The sequence below is a fragment of the Salvia splendens genome, chromosome 10 (assembly GCF_004379255.2).
Source record: "Salvia splendens isolate huo1 chromosome 10, SspV2, whole genome shotgun sequence".
NCBI classification, from domain to species: Eukaryota; Viridiplantae; Streptophyta; class Magnoliopsida; order Lamiales; family Lamiaceae; genus Salvia; species Salvia splendens.
In genome coordinates this window covers 28,780,029-28,796,962 of record NC_056041.1, presented here as the reverse complement: position 1 = coordinate 28,796,962, position 16,934 = coordinate 28,780,029, and the positions used below count along the sequence as shown (strand labels likewise).

Below are 16,934 nucleotides of genomic sequence, written 5' to 3'. Positions count from 1 at the left end.
TTGGATGATGTTCAATAAACCAAGTATTATTGTTACTAGCTCCACATAAAATTTTCACATAATCATCAATCTCAGATAGGGTGATGAGGATATGCTTTGCATTAATAAAATTCCAATTTAGCGTACCTTTCAGTTTGAAGTTTGAGAGGGCCTTGCGAATCAAGTGGGGGCCTGGGATGGAGTGTGAGAACTTTCCAATCAAGGCGAGTCCCATATGATCTGCAAGCTCATTATTATCAATATCAGGTAAATGCAGACAAGGAATACCGTCTTCTTGGGATGTCGTGCCCATCTGTTTCACTTTATTGGGATCCAAAATGTATGGTACATTCGATGACTTTGGCTGCCCATCCTTAAGCATGTCCGCCATGGTCTTATTTGTCTTCACCCAAGGGTTTGTCTTATCTTTCCCTGATCCCTGCACGGTACGGGAATAGCCTTCTTGGCTAGGTTCCTGTATGATGGAGCGATCCATCATCGCCATCCATTCCGGGGAGGGTGTGGGAAGGGTGTCTTCCTGGTTGGGTGTTCGGTTATGAGGGGAGGGTTTAAGAGTGCTGGTACTTTTGGATGGTCGAGAGGAGCGGAAGGAACTAGGCTTGGTCGTGAGTTCTTTTGTAGGTAACGGTTTGGAAGAGGGTAATAAAACCTGAGTAGTATTGGGTTTGAGTATGTGTTTCTGGGGTTTGAGTGAAGCTTAGCTGGAAAGCTGATTAATATTTAGGCCTTCTTGGGTATGGATTTTATGAAAATTGCATACCTTAAGTTTCGAGCCCGGCCTGGGTATGAGTGCGTGTTTAGCCCTTGGAATGGATGCTAGGATTAGCTCAATCTTCTCCCACGTGCCCAAATGTCTGTCAGTTGTAACTGGTCCCACCACAGTAGATATGGTACGGCTGATCTCAATTTGGCTCGCAATCTGTCTCTCTTGTATTTGTAGCACACGTGACTCTTCCAAGTCATAAGACACGTGTGTTTCATGATCAAGATTATGTGTGGCCAACTTCGCGTTTCCGACGATGTCCAAATCATACGGAGTAATACATGGATCCACCACAACGTCGTCTCCATCCTCCCCCCGTATCTCCATTGGCCCAGCCTTTGGGTCATCGGTCAAGTTCGCCGACGATAAGACATCAAAACCACGGGCATCCGCCCCTCCCACGTTGCAGGAGACGCCAGCCACGACGACGTCGGCATCTCCACAATTCAGCACCAGAATTCTATCTTCCTTCACCGGCAATCCCCCGCCCCGTTCATCTCCACCAGCTGGAGGAGCCGCCATAGCGGAACCCTAGTTTCTTAGAGCTGACCGCTGGAACCCCTATCTGCCAACACTTCAACGCCCCCAAAGTCCGACCAACTCCTAACCAGAACCACCATAGAGGTTCAACCCCGACAATAGGACTCCGAGCACTGGTCGGACAAACCAACGCCGGCGACTGGCGGACTGAAAAAAATGCAAAACCAAAAAAGAAAAAAACCCTAATGAGCGCCGCCGCCTTTAACTACCACCACAGGCGCCCTCCAGCCAGAAGCCACCCACCACCCAACCCAGCAAGGCCTTGCCTACACAACATGGCGTCCCCCCACCGGAAGAAGAACGTCCGGTAGCCCGAACAATGCACGACGCGGTGACTGCACCAGAAGCAAAAACACGACGCAAGAACGAGAGAAAACAGGCAAAACAAAAATAAAAAATGGTAGACACGAAGAACTCGACACGAGGAATCTAACGCAACAAACGGGAAAATTTCGACAGGTAGAACTCAAGGAATCGACGATTTCTGCATGATAGAAATTGAAAATCCTAGAGAGAAAAAAATCTTTTTAAGTCTAATCAGGTTAAAATTGGGCTAATTCACGGTTGACCGTCAGGAATTGACGGAACAGTCAAAAAAGGACGTAAACGGCAGCGTTTTTGTATGTTTTGGATTCGGTTTTCAAAAGGTGAATATTCTGGATCGAAATCGTAAATCGACCATATGATTAGGACCAAAATAGTACTTAACTCATTTTATATTTGTATATCAATAAATGCACTATACAATCTCAATATAATAAATGTACAATATCAATAAAACTGTGTTGATATTTTCTAGTACTTGTGTTGAGATTCTCATGTCACTGTGTTGATATTTGTGATACACTATGTTTATATAAAAAAAATTTGTGAAAATTATTATGTTATAACAGATTGACTATTTTACCCTTTTGTTGAAATTTTATGTACTATTTATTGAAATCTGTGAGCTTTAATCTCATCCACTAATTTTAAGATCTAATGGTGTAGGATTGGTCTTAGTTGTGGATTAGATATTATATGCATTTTAACATGACCCTGATTACATATATTTAAATTAAATATTATATAAATTTTTTTATTAAAAATATAACTATATGTATATTGTATATGGGTCTTCTTATATTGCTTGTAACATCATAATCCAAAATTAAGACCAAATCTCCACCCATAGATTTTAAAATGAGTGGATGAGATTAAATCTTACGAATTTCAATAAATAGTAGACAAAATATCAACAAAATGGTAAGATTGTCATTATGTTATTATATCATAATTTTCGTATTTTTTTATATCAACATAGTGTATTACAAATATCAGCACAATGACATGAATATTTCAACACAAGTACACGAAAATATCAACACAGTTTTATTGAGATTTTACATGCATTATATTGAAATTTTTGATGTAATTGTTGATAAAAAAATCTGTTTATCAACATATACGAAAACTGAAATAAAATCATCAAATTTTATCATCCAAACGTCGTCGGAACATATGCAATTGAGATCTCGTTAGAATCCTTATAAAATTACTTTTAATTTGATATATTTTTTTGTGAAAAAATAATTTAAATCCAGAAAGTTACGTAAATTTAATGTTTTGGGATAATTTTAATAATAGAGAATTGATGTTAATACCTTTAATTTTATTTAATAATTATATAAATTTAAAATATAATCCACCTGCATTATATCAACCAATAGATATCCTAATCTAATGTTAGTCTTAATTTATTTGTGGTTTGGATTTTCTGATTTATATTAAAAACCAATCAGAATGGAACTGAATTTTGAAGAAAAATAAGCATAATACGATCTGAAAATCTATACCAAAATTAATATTTAGGTTTGGTGTGATTTTGATTGTTCAGATGCACATATTTTAATTTGAAATGAAAATCAAATCGCCATATTATTTTACTCATTTGTAGTTTGAGTGAGTTGATTTATTCAAAGTTTACGTTTACGTGACAAACGAGAATTGAGGTAATGTTGATGTATTTAGTGGCAATCAAGCCAATGAATATTCATGCACACCATGAAACATTATCATGTAAACCAGTACACGGTATTTGCTAATATGGGAAATCAAGATTTTACACAATTATCATATCATGAAACATTCCAAGTTACAACTGAAAACGCATGATTTTCATAATCAAATTATTCCAAGTTCCATCTCTTTAGCCGCGCTGAAGTCTTCAACACCTGTTCAAGGAAAAGAGAAAAAAAAATGATGAAGAAACATTAGAACTTTCTCGGTCCCATTTTATGTAAGGCATTCCCTTTCGGCCGTAGTTTTGCGAAGATGATACTCCCTCCGTCCCACTCAAGATGACCAGTGAAAAAATTGATTGAATAATGAGGAGAGAGGAGAAAGGGATTTAATTCCAAATATAGAAAGTGGACATCTTGAATGGGACAAATTAAAAAGGAAAGGTGGACATCTTGAACGAGACGATGAGAGTAAGTAAAATAAGAGAGAGAATAATATAGAAGAATTCATATCTACATTATCTCTTACTTTACTTTCTATCTACTCTAACTATTTATTAGTATCATTTTTGCAAAATAACGGCAGAATAAAAACGCCTCAATAGTAATTAATATCCCCGTGATGGAATAAAGAATTTGTTGGTATTATTAATGACCTGTTTCTCCCAATCTGTTTTCCAAACCAAGAAGATCATTGCACAAGTCTCAGTTAGAACCCCAAAGGCAAGCCCTAACCATATCCCCTCTACTTGAAGATGGAGCACGTATCCAAGCACAACTCCTACCGGCAGTCCAATTCCATAGAAACAAACCAAATTTATGACCGCCACCTTCGTTTGCAGACCCGATCCGATAGCCACACCTAGCAGACAACACAAACACACACAAAATGGGATCTCAACATTCACAACAAAATCTGTATTTGGGAGTGAAAACTTACCAGAGAGGACCGGGTAAATGCTAGCAAACAAGGCCGAAAATGCTAGAAGAAGTGAGAGCCGAGAGACTGTGTGGATGACTGCCTCATCATCGGTGAAGAGATATGTAATGTTGGTGCTGAATAGGAAGCAGATGATCCAAAACAAGAGGCCTATTGAAGTAGAGGTGCCCATTAGCACTTTGATTGAGAATCTCACCGCTCCCGCGTCCCCTCTCCCCAGTTCATTTCCAACCCGAACACTGAGGGAAACACTTTTTTAGTCATATATATCACAAAGAAGAGAGGAGAGGAGAGGAGAGGAGAGGAAGGATTAAATCTTGTACCATGCAGCACCCATAATGCCCATGATGAACATCAACATCCAAGAAACTATATTGAGGCTGCAATTAAATAAAACACTACTTACTACTCAGTAAATGATCAAAAACTTACTACTATGAATGAGTACATACCTAATGGAAAATGCATTTATTGCAACTTGTGCATTTGCCATGTATCCAGCCAGCAACACCAGAATTGCGTAGTACCACAGCTCCAGACTGCAACAGAGGAGGGAGGGCATATCATGACAAGAGAGAAACAATAAGAGAAATTTATATGAGTTTTACCATATCATTACACCAGATGATAGTGAGAGCTTCACAACTGGCCATATATCCTTGAAGGCTGCCATACTAAAACCTCTCCATGTCTCCGGACACCAACCTCCGAAAATGTACACAAATTCCCCCAAAACAAGAAACCAAGAAGATATGCATAGCGCAGCCATAGCGCCACCCAATCCAAAATCCAAAACATACACAAAAAGATAAGAAAACGCAGCGTGGATCACAAACTGCATACCCGATAGCCAGGCAACAATCATGTTCTTCTGCTGCGCTTGCAAGTACATCTGTATGGTCAAATTGAAAATGAGTGCGTATACGTATGGAATGAAGCAGAGAGAGATGTAGCCAGCAGATTCCGCTATCCCTTTCTCTTGCCCAACGAGCTTGAAGATCTGCGCCCCAAAGACGAAAACAGGGAGCAAGAGAGTGAGTGTGATGAGATCAATGAGCCATGAGCGCTGCAGGTAGATTCCCATCATCTCATACTGCTTCGCCCCGAATGCCTGCCCACACAGAGTCTCCGTTGCACTCGACATCCCAATCTGTTTACAACCAAAGTAATAACACATAATTCATGATACAGTCAGCCCAAAAGAGAGAGTCCATTTAGTCCATATTAACTAACATTTGAAATGAAAAAAGATACCAGTATGCCGTTGACGAAACGGACGCTAAGAGTTTGGACGAGAGCGTAGCCGGCAAGATCGACGGCGTTGATGTGGCCGATAAAAGATTGCGTGACGACGATGGTGCCGAAAGAGCTCACTCTTGCGATCACGCTTGGCGTGGCAATCCTCCATATTTTCTTCGATTCTTCACATATTCTTGCTTTCAAATCAACAGCTTCTTTTCCATCCAAAAGCCTCTCTACAATGCTGTCATTGTCCATGCTTGCTGTAAACTCGATCTCTTTCCCCTCTGCTGCTCTTTTATTTATATAATAATAATAATAATAGCAGTTGAAAATTTATTGGAGAGGGCGGCTCCATGTGAAAGCTCAGTGTAGTTGAATTTTCGTTCAATGCAGTACGCAAACACGAAATATCAAAATACTACTACTATCTAATTAGATAGTATAATAATATAGTAGGATGTGGTTATCTAAACAAAACCGGGTTACTGGATTCAGAGTCCAATGTCCTAACCACTACACCAGTTGATGCTAACATTCACCCGTATTAAATACTGACTACTGGGCAATAATTAATGTTATTCTTTTCTTTAAATTGTATGCAATCCTTTAATGTAATGGACCACCGACATACAAAAATAAGCTAGTGGGGTGTGTCAATTACATTATTCAAATGCTTGAAATTAGTTGAAACCAAGATACATACATATTGTTGCTGCATTATAACTTAGCATTCAATGTTCTTATCATTATCCGACGGTGATTCCAAATACCATTTCTTGAGACGTGCTGATGTTTTGGATACCTGCCACAATCCAAATATTATAATCTACTCCTATATTGTACTCAAATAAAAACATGAAAGATTGATAAAAAAAAAAAAAAAAAGGTAGTGTTTCACCTCTTCATCCCAGTTTGTTCTCCATATCAAGGTGCTCAATGAACATGTCTGAGTCAGAACTCCTCCAGTCAGCCCAACCCATATGCCCTGTCATGTCCACCAATACAATTTACAAATTGTTGATTTTATTAGAAATGGAGTCAAGATCATCACCAAGTCGATGTGGGACAAGAGTTTTAACAGATTTAAACAAGGACTAATTCATATTTCCATGGACTAAATGCTGATTTAACTAAACTTACCTGAACACCAAGATTAAACCAATATCCAAGAACAATTCCAACAGGTAACCCAATCCCATAGAAGCAGATCAGGTTGATCACTGCCACCTTGCTTTGTAGCCCTGATCCCACAGCCACACCTGTCATAATGGACATGAGATTTGATTCTACACAAGAGCAACTTTTTTCAAGGCCAACGTACCCGAGAGCACCGGGAAGATGCTGCCAAGCAACACTGTGAATGCTAGCAGGATCGAGAGGCCTGAGATTGTCTCCGCCACTTCCTCCTCGTTGGTGAACAAGTATCCGATGCTCTTCCCAAAAGCCAAGCAGAGGATCCAGAACACAATCCCCATTGTGAGTGAGATGGCCATTATCACTTTGATTGAGAATCTCACCGCTTCCGCATTTCCACTGCCAAGCTCGTTTGCAACACGAACGCTGTTTTTGCGATGCAACAACAGTCAGTGATGGTGATGGGATTTTCAATTTCTTTTTGCAAGAAAAGTTTCATACCATGCAGCGCCCATGATGCCGAGGATGATCATCACAATCCAAGCATTGATGTTGAGGCTGAAAATGGAAACTCCCACTATTTTACTCACAGCTACAATGTTTAAATGTGTGTAGAGAGACATTGGATACCAAATGGAGAAGGCAGAGATGGAGACTTGAGCATCTGTGGTGTAGCCAGCCAGCAACACCAGAATGGCGTAGTACCAAAGTTCAAGGCTGCAAGTGCAAGACAATGTGCAACGCTTCAATAAGAAGACGAAGACATGAAATAACAAAATATAAGGCAATGATCATAAATACCAGATCATGGCACCGGATGATACAGAGAGCTTGAAAACCGGCCACAAGTCCTTGGCTGCAGCAATGGAGAAGCCCTTCCACGTCTCGGGGCACCACCCGCCAAAGATGTAGACGAACTCCCCGACAACCAGAAACCACGAAGATATGCAGAGGGCAGCCATCGCGCCAGGCAGTCCAAGCTCAAGAACAAAGACAAAGAGCCAGGAACAGAGAAGGTGGAGGGCAAACTGCAGAGCCGAGAGCCAGGCGATGATGAGATTCTTCTGCTGCGCCTGCAGGTACATCTGCACGGTGAGGCTGAAGATGAGGCTGATGACGAACGGGATGAACCAGAGAGAGATGTATCCAGCAGATTTGGCGATGGCTCCATCCTGGCCGAGGAGGTTGAAGATTTGAGTGGCGAAGAGGAAGACAGGAAGCAGGATGAGGAGTGTGATGAGATCAATGATCCATGATCTCTGGAGATAGATTCCCATCATGTGATACTGCTTCGCCCCGTATGCCTGCCCACATAGAGTCTCTGTTGCGCTCGACATCCCAATCTGCCAATATAATTCAACAAAACTTATTACTACTATTAATTATCCATTCCCGCATCTACGCAAGTAAGTATATGTTAGTTTAGTTACCAGTATTCCATTCACAAAGCGGACGCTGAGGGTTTGAACGAGTGCGTAGCCAGCAAGATCCACCGCGCTTATGTGCCCAACGAATGACTGCGTTACCACTATGGTTCCAAATGAACTCACTCTTGAGATCACACCGGGAGTTGCAATCCTCCATATTTTCTTCGATTCACTACAGATTCTGCGCTTCAAATTGCTACCTTCTTCTTCTTTGAAACTCAGCAGCCTCTCTTCAATGTTGTTATCTTCATCCATGGCTTGCTTCCGCAATACAAAAGGAATGCAAAATCACCCACCTCAAAGGCAATACGAAAAGTGCTTGCTATCCAAGTATTTTATTCTAACTTTATGGCATTTTCCACACTAGATGGGGCCTTGCTAAAGTTAGAACAATATCGGAAATGAGTGGTTTCAGCAACAAAGGAAGGAAATCCCATCATGAACAAGGCTAATGTGATTGGTTTTGTATGATGATAATTTAAAGAAAGGAAAAGCAAAATTGAATGACTACTGCAATCAGATGAAGACGACTCCAACAACTCATTCTCAATCGACGCAAACTGTTTAATTCAAGCATCAATATTTCTTCCATTTACCCACTATAGAAATTAGCACCCCAAAATTTTGGGACACACACAAGAAAATTTAGTCATTCCAACTCGTTATTGTCACAATTCTTCATAAAGTAATAACATAACCTTGATGTTTTTTAATGTGATGGGTACACATGGAATAGCCTCCTAGATTTGTTGAACAATAAATACTAATATTGGAAAGGTAGCTTTGTGTTAGGTGATGGGGAGTTTCTAGTTTATGTTGATTTTACTATTATGAAACCAAATACTATAAAGGTTATATAGAATCATGGATATCAATGCAATCAAACTTGGTATTAAGGGGATTTTCACGTTAATTAATACTTCTTCGTCCCACAAGAATATGCACTATTTTCTTTTTAGTCCGTCTCACAATAATATGCATTTTCTAATTTGGAAAACTCTTTTCACTCTAATGAGGTGGGACATATTCTCCACTAACAATACTTTAATTACTTTTTATCTCTGCATCTCTCTTACTTTCCCAATTTTGCATTAAAATTCGTGTTGAACCCAAAGTATATATTCTTTTGGGACGGAGGGAGTAATGGATTTAAGTGAGACAGAACACTCATATTGTTCATCAATTAGATATGTTGTAACACTCATATTGTCACCCATAATCTTTCTAAACGGAAATAAAATTAGAAAACAATGGAATTATCACAAAATAGGATATGGGAACTTGTTTTTTTTTTATGTATTTTTGTTGTGTACCATACTGCAATAATTGATTGAGAAATCCAATAAAAGTATTATGCAACTTTATATTATTGGAAAGACGTAGTTTGACGACATTCACACAGCATTTGTCCACAAACAGCTTTTAATGACTATCTTTCAAGGAAGAATATAATTTAATACTCCAAAAAGGCTGCGCCATTTGTATATTTCCCTTTCAAATAATAGTAGACGTAAACAATTTGAATATCTACAAGTTGCATTTCTCGTGTCCACGCGCCGTGAAATTAAAGGGATAAAGTTGTTATTAATTTACGCCTAGTTTAGTTGATTTTAGTTTCTAAACAAAATAAATGTTCCATATATAAATATCAGAGGCAGACTGGTTGAGCATGTAGTATACGTCGTTTTAATATATTTTTTTCGTATAGTTACATGATGACTCACAGAATATACTAAAACCTATATACGTCGTCCGTTGAAGTATAAGAGCATTGATCAGAATAGTGAAACATAATTCCGTCCTATAAATTCGTCCATCTTTGTGACAAAAGACATAATCCGTCCTATAAATTCGTCCATCTTTATTTTTTTCCTGTCATGTCAGTATTTTAGTCTTCAGCCCAAACATATGCATAGTGCCATGTAAATCCATACATCCCATTTTCCAACTCACAACTATTTTTAATTATTTTTATTTTTGTGTTTATCAATTAAAGTAAAATCAAAATACAAATAAATTGAAGCCAAGAGCAAAACATACTTAATTAATTTTTAAAAAATATCTACAATGAAGAAAAAATTGAAAATCATAATACAATAAAAAACACTAATAATGGAAGCTGAGTTGTCTCGTTCAACATCGGGATCCATTCTCAACATCCTCTTGGTTTGTTTGAAGAGTTGAGTGAGATGGGATTTGGAGCTCTCGTCCTCTGTAAAGTGAGCATCTTGATAGTGTCGAACATCGTTTTTTTGAAACGATGTTGTAGTGATCTAGCCCCTGTCGTCGGCCCAAGCTGAATCCTCTTGTGACCCGGTCGGAGTACGAGGGAACACCAGTGTACAGGGGACTTCCATCCGGATTCATTGTTTATTATAGAGAGAGAAATATGAGAGAAAGAGAATAGAGAGTATTGATAAGGCTCGTTACAAACATGGTTTTATAGAGGTTTATTACAGTAACAAGGGTGATAATGTGTGAAAAAAGTGGTAAATTTGAGTGTGCAGTGGCTAAAAAGTGTTGGAGCGGCAAAGAGCATGAACAACTTGATCAACTCAGGAAAGAAGCGAGAAATGGCCAGAACCGAAGACAAACTGATCAGTTGCGGACAAGCAATGGAGCCTGCCCAACCAGCAAGTTGATCAAGTGGAGTTCACCAAATGAGATGGTGAGTCATAGGAGAGAGAGAAGAAGATGATATCTCAAGGGCATTAATGTCAAGACAAGATGAGGTTAACATAGGGATTTTGGCCCAATGGCATCCTAAAAATAGTGGAGAGAACGCACACAGAAGGGAGTTTTTCCAGGGGGTTCGGCATCATCATCTTCAGTCACTCACATTCCACACTTTTATTCGTAACATGGAGCAAGGAAGCTAGGAGCCATCAGAGTCACCTTCTACCTCAACTTTCCTCATTTCTTCCTCATCAAGGAAGAAGAGACTCGGATCTGCCAAGAAGTCTTCGTAGTTTGTGTTTTCCTTAAACCCCGAGGGGTCAAAACAATTGTTATTTCGCTTTTAGTTCATTTTTTCCGAAGTCTAGTAGTTCTTTATGTTTTTCTCTTAGTTGCTACTTTAGTTACTTTCCATTGTTCATCGATTTTCAAATCTGAGTTGGGAATTTTGTTTTTGTTTTGCTTTTTGAAGATCGTTTATGAAATGGAGTTTTAATGCAAGTTGTTTTGGATATGGTGTTTTCTGATTTCGTTTCGCTTGTTTAGCTTAGTCCTATTCTAATTTTAAGTTAGTTCTACATAATTTAGTCGTTTATGATTAGATTTGATGTTTAGATGGAGTATGCGATGCATGTTGGTTTGGAATTATTGATCTCTATGTTAGATTTTGTTGTTCAGATAATCGCTCGTTGCTCTATTTTTGATTTCTCGTAGTTAGATCTAAGTTCTAGTTCGTCAACTTGCATGAAATTAGGATAAAGACTTTAGATATGTTTTTCTTCCGTCCGAATTACATGAATCCGTGTGTCAATTTGTTTGTTTCTTATTTTCATGTCATCTGCTTTGTTTTCATTTGTCGTGGGTGTTTTATTTAGTTGTTTAGCGAAGAAGAAGGTCGTAGTTTGTTAGAGAAACAGTCTCTGTCACCTTTTGTTGCTTACAGCTTTTGGTAGTGCGCAATTTCTTTTCAGTGGTCCCACCTACTTACGCTTTCGTAATTGTTTCTTACTTGAGTTGATCCGTTTGAGACATGTTGTTTTCATTATACTTAGCCTGGTTGATTAAGTTAATTTTGTGATCTGAGTAGTCCAGTTCTTAGTGGTAGTTTAACCCACCTTAGTTAAGTGTGGCAGCAGCCAACCCCCAACATGTCCCGAACACAACTCGGCACGTCTCTGTCCCTGTGGGATTCGACCCTTACTTCCATTTACTAGTCTATAGTATTGTGGGTTAAGGTCTTGAAAGCCCTAAATCTCTCCGTTTGCATAACCAACAACCAGATAGTTGTCTGCTTGATCCATTCATCGTCTGACTTAATCAGTTGCGCGAACTCTGCATGTTTTTAATATGTATTGCGAACTAGAGTCCTTAGTCACTATAATGAGCTTTCAAGTAATGAATAAAATGTGGTAAAAATGGGGCATATATAGAGGTTGGAAAATACAAATAAAATGAAAAATGCATGAGATCAGCTGTCGAGCTGATCGCCCGCCAATCTCAAGCAGAGGAGACGACATGTCGGGCGTGGACGAGGCGCCTTCGATCGACGGTGAGGTTGTCTCCCATTGTGAATGTTCTAATAACTTTCGGAAGATTCTATTCGATCGGTACTATTCCTATATGTTCGGTCTGGTTCAGGGCAACATGACAAAATATATACGAATACATTCATATATGCATGCTACTAATTGTTACTCCCTTCGTCCTGCTTTATCAGTCTCAGTTACTTTTGAGCACTCGTTTTGTAAAAATGATAATAAATAGTTAAAGTGGAAAAATGGTAAAGTAAGAGAGAGAATAATATAGATAGTCAAAAATAGTAACAGAGGCGGAGCTTTATCGCTAGAAACAATTACTCCCTCTGTTCCATAGTAATTGAGGCGTTTCTTTTCGACACGGAGATTAAGAAAATTGTGTTAGGTGAGTTAAGTAAATGGAGAATAAAATGAAAAATGAAAAAGATAGAGAGATGAAGAGAGAATAAAGTAAAAGAGAGTAAAGTGGGTGTGGAGAAATGTGTTGACTTTTACTATAAAAGGAAATGACTCTATTACTATGAAACGTACCAAAATGACAAAATAACTCTATTAATATGGAACGAAGGGGGTACAATATAAGCAATGAGAGTTAGAGAGAGATGAATAATGAAATAAATAATTAAAAGGTTATCAATATAACCTAAACATACATTATTAATTACTTATTTCGTCCTACTAAAAATTATGATAAACAAATGATTTATAAAATACTATTGTATATTTTTTTTATAAAAAAACATTAATTTTAAATATAACTTCTTTATACTCCCTTCATCCCAAGGAAGATGACCCCTTCCTTGGACGGCACGGGATTTTATGCAATTTTAGTTTGTGTGTTGAGTGGAGAGACTAAAGTAAAGAGAGAGAATAAAGTAGAAATAAAGGTGTTTCCATTTTAAGTAATGGGTCATCTTGGTTGGGACGGATGAAAAAGGAAAGTGGGTCATTTTTAATGGGACGGATGGAGTACTATATTACGTTTACAATTTTATGTAGCAGGAGAAATTAAATGTAAATAACAGATAGACGAATTAAACAATATGATTTTGTAAAATAGAGGGTAGCTTTATTAAAATTTAGAATATCATAAAATGTACATAAACATTCAGAGAATAAATGAAAGTGAAATTACAAGGGATTCAAATGCCTCCATGGAAAGATTTAATTTGAATACTACATATCATTTTCAGGAGGGCGCTATAGAAACCACCTGCACTACTCATCTAACTTGGTCAATTACACAATATGTATGTAATGCCCCAAAACCCACCTTAGACGGAAAAGCGAATTTCCGGTGCTGTAAATTGCCAAAATTAGGGTTTCTGACGAATAATTCAAAATAAATAACAAAATAAATTCTGATAATTCAATAAATCATGGGATGTTGAAATATAAGTCTTAAATAAGTGTGAGAAAGGATATGTGAGCAAAGAGACGTCTGTGATTTGTTTGTGTAGATGTGGTGATGATTGAAACAAAATAATAAGAATTTAAAAAGAATTTTAAGTTGTATGACTATTGATTGTTAGAGAATTGTGGCTGAAGTGTTGAGTGTGCTGCAGGTTAATTGGATCGGGGATTTCTTTGGATATTTCTTTTGTTTCCTCACCAGCACTGCATCCTCGGTGGGTCACTGATCACTGCTTGCGGCGTTTGTGTCCATTTCTGTTAGATGTGGCATGTATAGTATTTGAATATTTGTAATAGCTTCCGTTGTGTTTGTAAATAGTGTTGGAACTCTTGCTGATAGGTTAGTGAATTAAGTTTAGTTTTTAATTGACTATAATTTATGACACCGTAACTGCGACATTTCCTATTCGACCGTTCGCCGATCGGGTAGGGGGTGTTACAATGTATGTTATGTATGATATAGTAATTAATAAAATTGGTAGGGGGACCATGCCCCCTAACCTAACGTAGCTTCACCACTAATAATCAACCATCTAACTTCATTTATACACACTACAAGAAAAATAACAGCTAAGGATACCTTTTATTATATTAGGAACGCTAATTTTTATTGCAAAATATATAACCTCTTTATTGGTGTGCCTATAAATACAAACAAGAAATGCCTGTGAATTAATTTTAGGACACTTTAAAAAAGCACCCATAAAAGGGACAATTAATGGGGACTTATTTTTCTAATGTTAATTTTTTTAGTATTTATATATATATATATATATAGAGTTGTGATAAATGTCGAACCAATTTTAAAGACCGAACTAGAGACCAAATCTGGGCCATTAGATCTAGTTTTTTTGATGAGATGTGTTGCTGTGTAAATTTTTCGGTCTTCATTACAAGTCCATATTACTCCATTGTATAGGTTTATTACTTCATTCCGTATGTAATACCTTGAACCTACAACATGTTTTTATTTTCTCCCAGTATGTTTTGAAATGATTCAACATATGTTTCATTTGAATTCATTGACATGGGTTTTTACTTTATTTACATTAAAAAATGCAATTTATTCAAGTGCATTTATTACTTCATTCAGAAACGTTATTACTTCATTGGATAAGGTTTTTACTTTATTCCAGTAGGACTTCAAATGCTTCTACACATATTTCATTCCAATAATTTATTACATCATTCCATGTGTTTATTACACCATATCAGCGTTGTGGCGGTGGTGATAGATATTGTAGAGAGAAAGAATGGCACGCGACGGCGAAACCGCATTTACGTACTGGAATGAAGTAAAAACCTACTGGAATGAAGTTAAATCTTCGTAACATGTTAGTATGACTTATTTACCTTCGGATGAATTAAAATATGCTCGTGATGAAGGTGAAAATAATTGATAAATTTGTGTCTCGTATCCATAAAAAACTAGATCTAAAAACCCTAATTTGGTATGGTTCGGTGGTTCGGTCTTTAAGAGTGGATTTGTGAATAAAGAGACTATATATATATATATGAGCTTTTTATTTGTTTCATAGTTCATCATTTTAAATTGGCGATATCATTGTCTTCTATATTGTTTATTTGAATATTAAATATTTTATATTAATTTAATATTGATAGGATTTTAGTATTCAAAGTGTTTATGTTGCTAAAGATGATATTTCTCTTTACGGTAGAGACCTATAAGTATTCTAATTAACAAATATTTCCACGTTAGTTACTTTCAAACTTATTTAATTTTATATTTATAATTATTTTCTATATACTCCCTCTGTCTCTTATTAATTGACAATGTTGACTTGACACGAGTTTTAAAAAATGTAATGAAAATTGGACAGAAAAAGTTAGTGAAATGTGTGTCATATTAATTTTATAAAAAAATGTGAGTGAAATGAGTTAGTAGTATGAGGAGTTCATTACCAAAAGTAGTAAAAAGGTAAGAGTGTCAATTAATTGGGAATGGATAAAAAAAAAGAAATTGGTGTCAATTAATGGGGGAGTACATCTTTATAACATCATATGTAATAACGATGTTTCTTAATTTATTTAGTTCATTCACAATCTAAAAATAATAATAGAACGAAAATAATTTGAGTTACACACAACGCTGGCCGGAAATGAAAAGTCCAAAGAACCAACCAACCAACAACTATATTGATGCAATATAAAGTGGCAAAATGTAATGGCATTGTACCATTATCTTCTTTTAACAGAATCCATATCACCCAATCACCTTTAAAAAGAACAACCTTACAATTTCCGTACAAATCTAACTCTACAACACTTTTTTCCTTCGGCTTCAACTATAATTTTCTTTTTCGTCCTCCAAACAAAAACAATGTGCAATACATAAATTTCATTGTACGTCAGCAATGCCTTTGAATCCTCGCCCGTTTCGCAAGCACCGTGAGAAATTTTTACCATTCTGACACTGTTTTATGTTTCGTCAATTTTGGCGTCGCTTATGTCACCAACTTGAATGCCTTAGCTTGTAGTGGGAGTTGTTTTTAACCTTATTTTTCTAGAATAATTAATTTCTGCTCTTTTTTTTAGCAATTTAATTCTTATTTTTGGTGTTTATATGACTTTATAATACTACTGAACTTGCATATTTTTTAACTAAGAGCTAAGAACAACAAGTTTTATCTATTTTAAAAGTTAATCTAGCGTGTACTGCGCAACTACATAAACACTAGATTGGCAAGTAAAAACTTTGAGATATGTTCAACTCATCACATTCGTACAATTTATTTACTAGTGTTCAGATGCGACCGAGTGTAAAAAAACATGATTCTTAATTGACTAGAATGCTTTAGGAATGATTATGGTAAAATAGGTTGAAGCAACTCTAGATCAAGTTAGGACTAAGAGTAACTCTTGTCTCTCCTATGATATATCTATCTTGTTTTCTTTGCTTTTATTTTGTTTCCTAAGCTTATATCAAGTTTTTCTGTTTGTAGTCCCTCCGTCTAAACTAAGACTAAGTTGAATCGTATTTCATTTTAAAAAGTCCCAACAAAATTGAATTATTTCCCTTTTCGTCAAAAAACCAAAACATCCAATCACTCTTACTTTATTTCATTATATACTTTAATCTCAATTTATCTCTCTTACTTTTTTCTCTTTTCTATTTTATTTTACTTACATATAATTTATTCAACACAATTTCTTAATTGCCCAAAAGGTTTGTACCAACTTAGTTGGGACGGAGGGAATACTAGTAATTTGTAAAAGGCCCGATGAGTGATTGCAGAATAAAAA

The 16,934-nt window shown here is 36.8% G+C and overlaps 2 protein-coding genes across 5 annotated transcripts; both read right to left on the bottom strand.

Moving 5' to 3' along the window:
* Positions 1–3,354: 3,354 nt before the first annotated feature.
* LOC121752045 (protein DETOXIFICATION 24-like) lies at positions 3,355–5,902 on the bottom strand. 3 transcript variants are annotated; one of them, XM_042146926.1, is made up of 7 exons: positions 5,498–5,902; positions 4,852–5,393; positions 4,696–4,782; positions 4,567–4,623; positions 4,244–4,482; positions 3,960–4,165; positions 3,355–3,516 (listed from the first exon to the last, which is right to left on the bottom strand). In XM_042146926.1, the coding sequence occupies exons 1-7, from the start codon at positions 5,738–5,740 to the stop codon at positions 3,472–3,474; spliced, it is 1,419 nt and encodes a 472-aa protein (XP_042002860.1). In that variant the 5' UTR covers positions 5,741–5,902; the 3' UTR covers positions 3,355–3,471. The 3 variants fall into 3 exon arrangements, with proteins under 3 accessions (XP_042002860.1, XP_042002858.1, XP_042002859.1); XM_042146924.1 differs by having other exon boundaries at positions 3,960–4,482; XM_042146925.1 differs by lacking the exon at positions 3,355–3,516 and having other exon boundaries at positions 3,780–4,165.
* A 211-nt stretch (positions 5,903–6,113) lies between these two features.
* LOC121752043 (protein DETOXIFICATION 24-like) lies at positions 6,114–8,852 on the bottom strand. 2 transcript variants are annotated; one of them, XM_042146923.1, is made up of 8 exons: positions 8,050–8,851; positions 7,421–7,962; positions 7,250–7,336; positions 7,121–7,177; positions 6,807–7,045; positions 6,626–6,744; positions 6,384–6,470; positions 6,114–6,287 (listed from the first exon to the last, which is right to left on the bottom strand). In XM_042146923.1, the coding sequence occupies exons 1-8, from the start codon at positions 8,299–8,301 to the stop codon at positions 6,210–6,212; spliced, it is 1,461 nt and encodes a 486-aa protein (XP_042002857.1). In that variant the 5' UTR covers positions 8,302–8,851; the 3' UTR covers positions 6,114–6,209. The 2 variants fall into 2 exon arrangements, with proteins under 2 accessions (XP_042002857.1, XP_042002856.1); XM_042146922.1 differs by having other exon boundaries at positions 7,121–7,336; positions 8,050–8,852.
* Between the last annotated feature and the right edge of the window lie 8,082 nt (positions 8,853–16,934).

Bases quoted from the DNA above. Each gene is read 5' to 3' on its own strand.
- LOC121752045 (XM_042146924.1), bottom strand. From the start codon at position 5,740: ATGGACAATGACAGCATTGTAGAGAGGCTTTTGGATGGAAAAGAAGCT. The intron at 4,783-4,851 runs GTAAAACTCATA...CCTCTGTTGCAG, and splicing joins TCATCTGGTGTAATGATATG to TCTGGAGCTGTGGTACTACG. The intron at 4,624-4,695 runs GTATGTACTCAT...ATTTAATTGCAG, and splicing joins ATAAATGCATTTTCCATTAG to CCTCAATATAGTTTCTTGGA.
- LOC121752043 (XM_042146922.1), bottom strand. From the start codon at position 8,301: ATGGATGAAGATAACAACATTGAAGAGAGGCTGCTGAGTTTCAAAGAA. The intron at 7,046-7,120 runs GTATGAAACTTT...TCGCAAAAACAG, and splicing joins GGCATCATGGGCGCTGCATG to CGTTCGTGTTGCAAACGAGC. The intron at 6,745-6,806 runs GTACGTTGGCCT...CCATTATGACAG, and splicing joins CATCTTCCCGGTGCTCTCGG to GTGTGGCTGTGGGATCAGGG.